This window comes from Anolis sagrei, chromosome 6 (genome assembly GCF_037176765.1).
Source record: "Anolis sagrei isolate rAnoSag1 chromosome 6, rAnoSag1.mat, whole genome shotgun sequence".
NCBI classification, from domain to species: domain Eukaryota; kingdom Metazoa; phylum Chordata; class Lepidosauria; order Squamata; family Dactyloidae; genus Anolis; species Anolis sagrei.
Genome location: NC_090026.1, coordinates 72,178,541 through 72,190,741, shown reverse-complemented (window position 1 = coordinate 72,190,741; position 12,201 = coordinate 72,178,541). Strand labels below are relative to the sequence as shown.

The following is a 12,201-nucleotide window of genomic DNA, read 5'->3' as shown; positions in this document are numbered from 1 at the left end:
CAGTGAGGGTTAACTGGAAAGTCCCTCACTTCTCTGTCTTCTTTTAAGACAGAAGGCCACACAAAGAAGATGATCCCTACACAAAGATGAGTGAGATGTGATTCTGTGATTTCCCCATAAAACACAAGACTTGAAAGCATTAAATGCTTTACCTAATTTACAATATGGGGATGTGAACATGCAAATGTACAAGGATACCTCCTTACAAACAGCAAAAAAAATCTGATAGAGGGAGCTCACCCTGTTCTCTGGATTTGAACCGCTGACCTTTTGGTCAGCAATCCTGCCAGTACAAGAGTTTAACCTATTGCACCATCAGGGGCTTCTTCACTCAATTAATCTTTTGTTAGCTAATCCAATGACCTGACTGTTCACCTAGTTATCACCAGCTTCAAATAAATCCCTTCTGCTATCCCCCATGAATAGCTGATCATTAGACTTGGCAGAAGGAAAGACCCTCATCTAGGGTTGACTCTATTTTATTATCATTACTATTTAATACAGTGTTTCTCAAACTGTGCTTTGGACTTCAGATCCCCAATGCCCCAGCCAGTTTACCAGTTGTTAGGAATTGTGGGAGTCCAAAACATCTGGAGGAGCACAGTTTGAGAAACTCCATCTGTCAGGGGTGATTTGAATGCAATATTCCTGCTTCTTGGCAGGGGGTTGGACTGGATGGCCCATGAGGTCTCTTCCAACTCTTTGATTCTATGATTCTATGATTCTATGAATGTGTTGAACCTTAGGCACTGGGGAAGGAATGTGCAACAATTTGGTATTATTGACCCATGAATAATTTCACAACATTGTCATTAAACAACAGTGGCCTGGGTTCCCAGTAAAGAGATTAAAAGTAGTATAACTAATTAAATCTAACTGCCCATATTCTACCCTACTGCAGGGGACCCACAGGCACAGAACCAGTTGGAATATATTATCTCAAAGCTACTTAGCTGAACAATTCTGCACTGGTGAGTCATTCAGAGGAAGAGGAACAGTGATCTTCCTCTCTGTGGGCTGTACATTCAAATCCTCTGTGATCCTTTAGTACCTAGACGCGAGATTTGTATTTGTAAAGGTCATTTTAGCAGGTGAGATGCTCACAATTTGCTCTCATTATGCTCCCATGCAAGGTCAAACATGCTTTTTCTTACTCATATGTTTTCTAGGTCAGCAGACTTTGCTGTGGAGGAGCTATTAGTAGAGAGTGACTCAAACACCGTGATGGATGCTAGCCAAGACAAAACAGTGACTCTTTCTACTATACAGCAGTTTGATCTTTCTGGGACAATCTCTTACCATTTGGTTGATGTTTGTAAGGATGTGCATTCATATATATTTTCTCTAAAATTCAATTAATATACCTGGATAGAATTATTTTAGTTTCCCTCTCAATATGCACACAAGTTTTACATAGCAACACTGTTTGTCACACTATGCTCCTCTCTTACTAATCTGTAAATGTAAGGCTCATGTGTGAATACTGAAAACAAGTTTGCTGACAAATCAAACACTTGTTTCCAAAATCAGTAGAGATATTACCAATTACTTTATAGATAATATTGGGGAAATAACATGGAAACTATTACAAATTTGGAAAACAAAACGTCTAAAATGCTAGCTAGCCTTGTAAATAAGAGAAAAAGAAAGAACACCATTCTGACTATAAGACAGATCAATGGAAGCATTACAATTGATTCAAAATGGTCCTTTTAGTGAGCTCTGTAAAAAGCTATATACTTCTGAGATAATGAGGAAAGAGGATCTGAAGTGCTACATGTTGGGGGTTTTTTACCAACAAAATTTGTAAGCACTGAACATAGGGCTAAACAGACCCGTTACTCCAGAAGAGGTAACTGCTGAAATAAAAAAAATGAAAAACAGTAAATCTCTGGGCCGGATAGATTTGGTGGTGAATTTTACAAGGTGTTTCAGGAGATGGGTCCCCTACTCAAAAGGAGATGCGTCTTCTGATCATTGGGATTTGGCACAAATTGTAGCAATTTTGAAACCCGAACACACCCCACTCACTGTGAGGCCTCACATATCAATTTCTTTACTCAATGTAGTAAAGAAACTGATTGTATCACTCATGAAAAAGGCTGAACTTTTTTATTCCAAGGTATTTCTACAACGATCAGCTTGGTCTTGTGCCAGCCAGACAAATGACAGATTGTATGCTTTCAACATAATCAGGAAAAGATTGCTAATCACCAGTTGTTATCATTCCTAGATGCCATGAAAGCATTGGATAGATTGGAATCATCACTTTTGCTAAGCTAAATAAACAACGATTTGAGGGAAAATGGTTAATTATTAGCAAACGTATACACTGAAGCAAAGGTTCATATAAATAATTTAAATTCATTTTCAATTTGCCTTTCTAGGGTTACCCACCACAGATACCCCTTACTGGCAGTCTTGTTCATAATTACAGTGAACCCACTTATCAATTTTTCCAAAACTGTTCACATACCAAAAGTTTCAAATAGAGAAGGAAGTGGATATTTTATTAATATGTATGCAGATGACATATTACTATTCCTAGAAACTCCACATATAGCTTTGCTATCTTTGAAAGTTTCCCAATACCTATGGGCTATATTCTGGTTTTAGGGTTAACTACAGTAAGTCCAGATTACTCTGTGTCTTTAGAGGCACATCACAAAGTACAAAATTGTCTAATTTATCACTGCATTTTTTTTTGTATAAAGTAGCCCCTTGATAGATGACTGAAGGCAAAATTCATTCAATAGAAGCACCTGACTCTATCATTATTAGGTAAATTAGCTCTGAATAAAATGTGTGTCCTCCCCATGTTTGGTTTCAAATTCTTTCTTTGCTCCATCATCTGTAAGCAAATGATGTCCAATTCAAGTACTCCTTTCCACCTACTGCTAAGGAGGGTGTTCAGGTCCTGAACCAGTGCTTGGCAGCTGTGATGATCTGGATTAGGGTGAACAAATTGAAATGGAAACCAGACAAGACAGAGGCACTCCTGGTCAATTGTAAGGCCAAACACAGTGTTGGACGGGATTACGATTACACTATCCCTGAAGACACAGGTTCGTAGCTTGGGAGTGATCTTGGATTCATCGCTAGGCCTGGAACCCCAGGTTTTGGCAGTGACCAGGGGAGCTTTTGCACAATGAAAATTTGTGTGCCAGTTGAGCCCATACCTTGTGAAGTCAGACTTGGCCACAGTAGTCCACACTCTGGTTACATCCCGTATAGATTACTCGAACACGCTCTATGTGGGGTTGCCTTTAAAAACTGTTCAGAAACTCCAACTGGTCCAACAGTCCAGCCAGACTGCTCACCAGAGTGGGGTACAGGGAGCACACGCCCCCCCCCCCAATTGCGCCAGCTCCACTGGTTGTCAGTCTGCAACCAAGCACAGTTCAAAGTGCTGGCTTTAGCCGTATCCAGCCCCCGACCCTTAGTTTGAGGACCCCTGCCCTAAAACATTTTTGGTTGGAGTGCCCAAAAGTTAGCAAATTCTGGGATGAGGATCATGCATATGTAGCTGATCGAAACAGTAAGTGATGTAATGCTTTATTATTGCTTTTAACCATATTTCAGGGTGAAAATGCAAACTTGCAGCCAAAGGTGCTAATATTCTTTTTGCTTTTGGCAGTACACATAGTAATATCCCAACACTGGAAGGTGCTCAATACTTTATGCACACGTTCCTAGTTGGAAGGAGTCTGGGCAATTGCACTGGCCAAAAGTGTACTCAGCATTTGAGATGAGCCAGAGGTATGAAGATAAAGGATGATTTTGAATATATTGGGTTTAGTTTTAATTTAAATGCTAATAAAGAGGTCACTCTGTAGGGTCACTCCCTTTAATGTTTAAATTTTGGAAAATTGTCCAAAGTGTTTTATTGTAATAAGAGACTTCGTGATAATAATAATAATAATAATAATAATAATAATAATAATCTTTATTTATACCATCTCCCAAGGGACTTGGTGCGGCTTACACGAGGCCGAGCCCACAATACATCAATACAAGCAATAACAACCACAATACGAAACAAAATACAACTACTAGTACAAAGCAATTAAAATAAATCTCATACACAAATAGCATGAACATTGAACAATAGCACAAAACACATTTAAAACTATGGCTGATGCTAACTAGTTATTCTTCGGTTGTTATGTTATAATACCCTTGTTCATGTTAATTTTTAAAAACAATTATTTTTGTAATGTGTATCAGAAGAAGGAATTTACTAAAGTTAAAAAAGAGCACCTATTAAGTTTTCTCACAGTTTAATGGTGGCACATTTCAACAGTGACAAATGCAAGATACTCCACTTAGGCAGAAAAAAATGAAATGCAAAGATACAGAATGGGGGATGCCTGGCTCGAGAGCAGTACGTGTGAAAAAGATCTTGGAGTCCTCGTGGACAACAAGTTAAACATGAGCCAACAATGTGATGCTGCAGCTAAAAAAGCCAATGGGATTTTGGCCTGCATCAATAGGAGTATAGTGTCTAGATCCGCTTTGAGTCCCCCCAGAGGTGAGAAAGGCGATATATAAATACTGTAAATAAATATAAATAAATAAATCCAAGGAAGTCATGCTTCCCCTCTATTCTGCCTTGGCCAGACCACACCTGGAACATTGTGTCCAATTCTGGGCACCACAATTGAAGAGAGATATTGACAAGCTGGAATGTGTCCAGAGGAAGGCGACTAAAATGATCAAGGGTCTGGAGAATAAGCCCTATGAGGAGCGGCTTAAAGAGCTGGGCATGTTTAACCTGAAGAAGAGAAGGCTGAGAGGAGACATGATAGCCATGTATAAATACGTGAGAGGAAGTCATAGGAAGGAGGGAGCAAGCTTGTTTTCTGCTTCCCTGGAGACTAGGACGTGGAACAATGACTTTAAACTACAAGAAAGGAGATTCCATCTGAACATGAGGAAGAACTTCCTGACTGTGAGAGCCATTCAGCAGTGGAACTCTCTGCCCTGGAGTGAGGTGGAGGCTTCTTCTTTGGAGGCTTTTAAACAGAGGCTGGATGGCTATTTGTCAGGGGTGCATTGAATGCAATTTTCCTGCTTCTTGGCAGGGGGTTAGACTGGATGGCCCATGAGGTCTCTTCCAACTCTATGATTCTATGATTTTATATACATGGCAGAACCACCATTCTGCTGAGGAATCAGTCCTTAATTCTATCAGTATTACAATTGCTCAGTTACTTCTCTGCTTGAGTTAAATCTACACTCAGGGCCATAGCCAGAAAAAAATTTCGGGGAGGGGGGATGAAACTTTTTTTAGCAAATCATGAAGAGTAGTTTGATAACACAACAACATTTTTAATACAGTCCGAAGATCCTTATTGCTCCATACAAGGTATAAGATACAAGGTATGCAAGGTTAGTAAGACCAAAAATAGCAAAAACAAATAGTTGTTGTTTTTAACCTGAAAAATTTCGGGGGGGAGGGTTGAACCCCTAAACCACCCAGCCACCCCTGGCTATAGGCCTGTCTACACCGTAGAATGCATGCACTTTGGTTGCTTTGGCTCAATGCTATGGAATCATGAGACTTGTAGTTTTACATCATCTTTACCCTTTTATACCAAACAGTGCTGGTGTCTCATCCGACTACAACTCCCATGATTCTGCAGCATTGAGCCCTCTCCCCATTAAATTGTGCATGAGTAGGTTCAGCCCGCATAGATCCGCATAGTCAAAGCAATTGTATTTCCTGTAGTAACCTATGGATATGAGAGCTGGACCTTAGGGAAGGCGGAGCGAAGGAAGATAGATGCTTTTGAACTGTGGTGTTGGAGGAAAGTTCTGAGAGTGCCTTGGACTGCGAGAAGATCCAACCAGTCCATCCTCCAGGAAATAAAGCCCGACTGCTCATTGGAGGGGAGGATACTAGAGACAAAGTTGAAGTACTTTGGCCACATCATGAGGAGACAGCAAATCTTAGAGAAGACAATTATGCTGGGGAAAGTGGAAGGTAAAAGGAAGAGGGGCCGACCAAGGGCAAGATGAATGGATGGCATCCTTGAAGTGACTGGACTGACCTTGAAGGAGCTGGGGGTGGTGACGGCCGACAGGGAGCTCTGGTGTGGGCTGGTCCATGAGGTCACGAAGAGTCGGAGATGACTGAATGAATGAACAACAACAACAAGGTTCGGCCCATGTATCTGGAACAAGTTCCCTGACTTCCCATGGCTCATGTTCTCAAGTTCATGTTGCTTATACAGAAGAGTTTTAACAACTATAAAACATGGTGTAAGAGACAGCAACATTCAATGGCAAAAGTTAGTATGCACTACTTCAACCAGAACGAAACTCTGATGTTACACATATTTACATAGTTCAAATTGATAAATGCAATTTAGAAGGCAACTTACAAATGCAGCCTCATTTGCTTCTCAAAAAAAATACTCACACAATTCATAAAGTAAAATAAGACTGCAAGATAGTTTGCTTTATTAAGATACATAGGGATTTTCACTGTAGAGTGCAGTCAGATGTAAAATGTCCAAAGAACAGTCTATATGGAGCCCCCGGTGGTGCAGTGGGTTAAACCCTTGTGCCGGAAGGACTGAAGACCAACAGGTCCCAGGTTCGAATCCGGGGAGAGCGTGGATGAGCTCCCTCTGTCAGCTCCAGCTTCTCAGGCAGAGACATGAAAGAAGCCTCCCACAACGATGGTAAAACATCAAAACATCTGGGTGCCCCCGGGGCAACGTCCTTGCAGATGGCCAATTCTCTCACACCAGAAGCGACTTGCAGTTTCTCAAGTCACTCCTGACATAACAAAAAAAGTCTATGTGATATACCCTAGGAATCTAACCTTCACACAATGAGTTTGATAAGAAATGTGTTTTCTAAAAAATAATAATAATCTGGGGGAGGTAGTGACACCTGTTGCTTTGAGCAATTTGTCTTCTTTGCTCCATGAAGATAACAAACAAGGCGGACAAACTGATCTTAGGTTCAAATAACATGATTTAATATCAGGTATGGCTCTGCTCTCAAAACTCTTTACAATCAAAAGAACTCTGAAATAATAACAAAGTCAATAATGTATATGAGCATACACAAAGTGTCTTCCAAAACTGGATAACCTATCACAATCAGCTTCCAGTCTCTGAGATAATGGACAATCAGGCATGTTTTCCACACACGCATCTGAACACTTCTCTTCTTAGAAACATACTCCTATTTACAGCTGGAACACAGGAAACTGGATGGAATTGAGTTTTCCAAGTCCATTTTGTTTTTTCATTAATATCTGAAACAGCAAGCTCAGGAAGGGCTTGACTCAATTAATAGTGGCATGGTTTCAAAATCTTTGTTAGTTCATTGAACACCCATGTAAGAAAAACAAACAAACTCAGGGCATGCACACTGGGCTTCTGAGTTTGTCGGGAGGAAAAGCAGCACACAAGTTGGAAATCTTGTAATCCTGAATTTCCCGAGATACAAAGCCTGAGCCTTCCCCAAGAAATAAAAGTTCTGCCTCCCTCTGGGAAAAACCTTGCCAAAAACATTATGAAAGCATGGTTGGAAAAGGCACATTTCCTGCACAAAGAAACTCAGTAAAGAGAGGGAAGCAGGGAGACCGAGCAGAGCTAAAAGTTACAGGATGGCGACATCTTCAAAAGCATCCTTGGATCCATCATCTGCTTCACACACACACATACATACACACCCCTTCTACTAGAAACATAAATACAGACATTCACATATACACTCAAGCACTCACCAATTGTGAAGCTGTAGCCATCAATGCTGAAAGTGGCACTCCGGCATTTTTTAAAACCTTCTTTTCTGTTGCTTGGTTCGGTCATGATGATCCTGCCAGGAAGGATTCTTGCTATGAGCAGAGCAACAGCAGTAACAGCAGCCGAAGCAGCGGAGATTCTCCCCTTGTGGGATGCAGCCTTTCCAGAGATGGCAATTAGTTGCCCTCAAATCTCTCCTGCTGGCAGCAGCACTCACAACTGACTTCACACATCTCCTAATGCACTGTGCTTGATCCACGAAGAGGAGGGGGGGGAGAAAGAAACACACACCCAGCAATAATTCTCCACCCCCTAAGCTGCATATTACTGACATATCTTACTCAGAGGTTTTAACAACTGGTTAAGAAATTCTAGAGAGCTAAGAGCAATTAGAGCAACATCACTTTCCAGGTTTATCGCTGTGGTGGCAGAGCTCCCCAGATAAGTATTCTGCCCCCTCCGTAAAATGTTCCTTCTGCCTCTAAATTCTAGCATTGTTCAACTGTAATTGATAGTTTAAAAATACAGTTTCGGCATCGAAAGACAAGGGAAGGCAAAGTTAGCAAGGGAATGTGAACGCAACAATTATGAAAGTTCTAGGTGAAAATGATTTTCAATGTCTCATTTTCTCCAGTGTTAGACATTAGGGGGTTCAATGAAATGTTCGTGGTGGGAGGGGGATTTTAGTTGAGAGTAGAATGTCTTCATTCCCCTTCTTCCAGCCCACTCACCCAGCTACAGCTCATTCAAGCAGATCACTTATATTGTTGTTATTTGGCATCAAACTGACTTCGAGTTATGACAGCCCTATGAAAGATTTCCAAGCTCCCTCATCTTCAATCATCAGCTGCCATGTTCAAATCTGTGGCTTCTTTGATTGAATCTGAAGTTACATAGCAGTCCTTGTTATAACAGATTACAATAATCAGTGGGATACAAAATATTGGGACATATGTAGGTTGTCAGAGCTACAATAGCAGTCCTTGGGAGGAGGGGGGAAAAGAAGAAGAAGAAGAAGAAGAAGAAGAAGAAGAAGAAGAAGAAGAAGAACAGGAGGAGGAGGAGGAGGAGGAGGAGGAAGAGGAAGAGGAAGAGGAAGAGGAAGAGGAAGAGGAAGAGGAAGAAGAAGAAGAAGAAGGTGGTGGTTATTTTCCTTCCCCGCCTCCATCTCCTTGAGGAGACTCGGGGCGGCTTACATGAGGCCAAGCTCAAAGCAACATACAATTAAAAATAGAAATAAAATATTAAAATAGCATAAAAACAGCATAAACAACAATAAACAAACATCATAAGCAACAACAGACTCATTTTTCAGGGACAATATGCGAAACGAGTTAAAGGATAGGCTGGTCCAATAAGGTGGACAGAACATATAGTAGCATAGAAATAGAGCAATTAAACAGGATAATTTCAGCTTAACTTAAAAATGTAATAATCAAATATAGGAATTTGAATTCTGGTCATTGTTAGAGACCATTTGTCAAAGGAGTCATCAGTTGCATACACAACAAAACATCCACATCTTTAGTTCCTTAAAGAATATGGATAGGGAGGGTGCCAGCCTAATCTCCCTGGGGAGGGTGTTCCAGAGATGAGGGGCCACCACCGAGAATGCCCTTTCCCTCGTCCCCACCAACTGCACCTGAGACGGTTGCTAGAGCTAAAATCGTAGCCCTATGCCTCCAAAAAGAGAAACCTGCGGTTCTGTACCCTAAATACTTCTCAATAACAACAACAACAACAACAACAATAATAAAGTATATACATCTCATTTGCTGTGACATACTGTGTTTTTGTGTCAGTAAAATAATAATAATTATTATTATTATTATTATATCACTCCACCATCTCCCCAAGGGGACTTGGTGTGGCTTACATGGGAGCAATCACAGATTAAAAACAACATTAAAATCAATCAATAAAACATAACACAGACACAAACAACAATATCATAAAAACAATAACATGGATGAAAACATGTTACTTTGGGCTTGGGTCTGGGCTCAAGTAAATGCAATAAATTCCTAAGTAGAGCCGAGGGAAAGTGCAAAAGCATCAGTCTAGAGGGGGTACCTCTGACCATAAAGTGTCAAGATTAATAACTTGGCAAAAAATAGACAAAGTATTTAGGATTTCAAAGAAGGGTCACTTGTCCCTTTAAATAGAGAAATTTAGCTCCCACAAGAAGCTGGTTTGGGGTTGTCAGGAAAGGCCAGAAAATTATTATTTATTTATTTTCTTATTGCCTGGAATCCTGCCAGCTAGTCCCAATTAGAGCAAAGGCATTGAAACAAGTGTTGAAGGATGAGTCAACTCATTGGCAAATCCAATTGACTGAATGGCTCCCTTCTTACTTGGAGCTAAAATAGGATTATGCCGTTATTGTGTGTGTGTGTGTTGTATATATATATATTGTATTGCTGCAGAGAGGAAGAGATGTTTGTGGAATTATGTGACTCAAGTACCAATATAAATTGGCTACCTTGGGCATTGTGGACTTCGATTTGCGTGGGTAGCATCATTTGCTGCACTGCCTGAAGCAGAAAAATATTTTGGGCCTTTTCACCTGCCAAGGGTCTTCTTAAAAGTTTTCTTGAAAGTAGGTCATTAAAAAAAGCTTGGCACGATTGTGAAATACATTGATCCCGTGTTTTCTTGCTTGCCCAAGGTTACAAGTTCAAATTCTGAGACAGCTCACCTCTAAAGTTTTCCATCACAAAACACACTTGTAGGGAAAAGCAGCCATAATGAAACACTGTCTCTTATATAGATACTTAAAGGTTCATGCTCCAGATTTGGAATTCTTACATGCCGATATTAGGGTTACTTGGGACACCTCTACCTCCAGTAAAGTCTTTCTCTACTTTAAAGAAGGAGACACAATAGGACAGTGCACTTCCCTATCAAAAGTGAAAGGATTACCCTACCATCATTGCAAATTCAAAGATTAAGTGACATTTGCCAAACTAATTGCTATTTCTGTAGCAGAAAAAAAAACATGTTTGTTCTCCAGAGGCCTGACACTCATGGAGTAAGTGGTAGAAGATTCCGTTCTTTAAAAACTCATTGTTTAATACACTGCCAGTGCACAAGGTCATGCCATGAATATGAGAATAAGGAACATCAAGTCAGGTAGAGTCCGAATAAATAGTCACATTGGGAAAGAGAGTGAAATTTCCTGAATTTATCAATATGCTGTGACTGTGTATATGTGCCTTCAGATCACCTGTGTATTCATTTCATGAATTTACTGGGCAAAGAATACTTAGGAGTGGTTTTGCCAGTTCCTTCCTCTGAAATATAGTCTACAGAACCTAGTGCTTGTTGTTGTTCATTCGTTCAGTCATCTCCGACTCTTCGTGACCTCATGGACCAGCCCACGCCAGAGCTCCCTGTCGGCCGTCACCACCCCCAGCTCCTTCAAGGTCAGTCCAGTCACTTCAAGGATGCCATCCATCCATCTTGCCCTTGGTCGGCCCCTCTTCCTTTTGCCTTCCATTTTCCCCAGCATAATTGTCTTCTCTAGGCTTTGCTGTCTCTTCATGATGTGGCCAAAGTACTTCAACTTTGTCTCTAGTATCGTTCCCTCCAATGAGCAGTCGGGCTTTATTTCCTGGAGGATGGACTAGTTGGATCTTCTCACAGTCCAAGGCACTCTCAGAACTTTCCTCCAGCACCACAGTTCAAAAGCATCTATCTTCCTTCGCTCAGTCTTCCCTAAGGTCCAACTCTCACATCCGTAGGTTACTACAGGGAATACCATGGCTTTGACTATGCGGATCTTTGTTGCCAAACCTAGTGCTTACTGGTGCCATAAGACCATCCACATAATAACTAAGACTGACCCTTTCAATATCAGATAAGATCTGGTACCTTTAGGCCATTTAGACCAGGGGTCCTCAAACTAAGGCCCGAGGGCCAGATATGGCCCTCCAAGGTCATTTACCCGGCCTTTGCTCAGGGTCAACCTAAGTCTGAAATGACTTGAAACCACACAACAACAACAACAACAACAATCCTGTCTCATCAGCCAAAAGCAGGCCCACACTTCCCATTGAAATACTAATAAGTTGATATTAGTTAAAATTGTACTTCATTTTAATTATTGTATTGTTTTTAAGTGTTTTTTGCAGTACAAATAAACCGCATTGAGTCGCCAGCTAGGCTGAGAAACAGCGGTATACAAGTATAGAAATAAATAAATAAATAAATATGTGCAGTGTACATAGGAATTCATTCACGCTTTTTTCAAATTATAATCCGGCCCTCCAACAGTTTGAGGTACTGTGACCTGGCCCTCTATGTAAAAAGTTTGAGGACCCCTGATTTAGACCTTCCACTTATGATCAACTGTGGAGGTCTAACAAACAAGGCACCTCCTTGGCCCTCTCAATGTTTTTGAAGCATCTGAATAACTAACCTCTCCCTCCTACCC

General features: G+C 40.8%; 1 protein-coding gene across 5 annotated transcripts in view; it reads right to left on the bottom strand.

Moving 5' to 3' along the window:
• PDE1C (phosphodiesterase 1C) overlaps positions 1-12,201 on the bottom strand; it is a 389,107-nt gene that overhangs the window by 290,903 nt on the left and 86,003 nt on the right. The window contains exon 1 of one of the 5 annotated variants that reach the window (XM_060781644.2): positions 7,748-8,081. The exons of the other annotated variants lie outside the window; for them this stretch is intronic. Within the exon in view, the coding sequence (XP_060637627.2) occupies positions 7,748-7,832 (85 nt within the window). The 5' untranslated portion in view covers positions 7,833-8,081. Of the gene's footprint in view, positions 1-7,747; positions 8,082-12,201 lie in introns of those variants that run through there. 5 annotated transcript variants of the gene reach the window in all.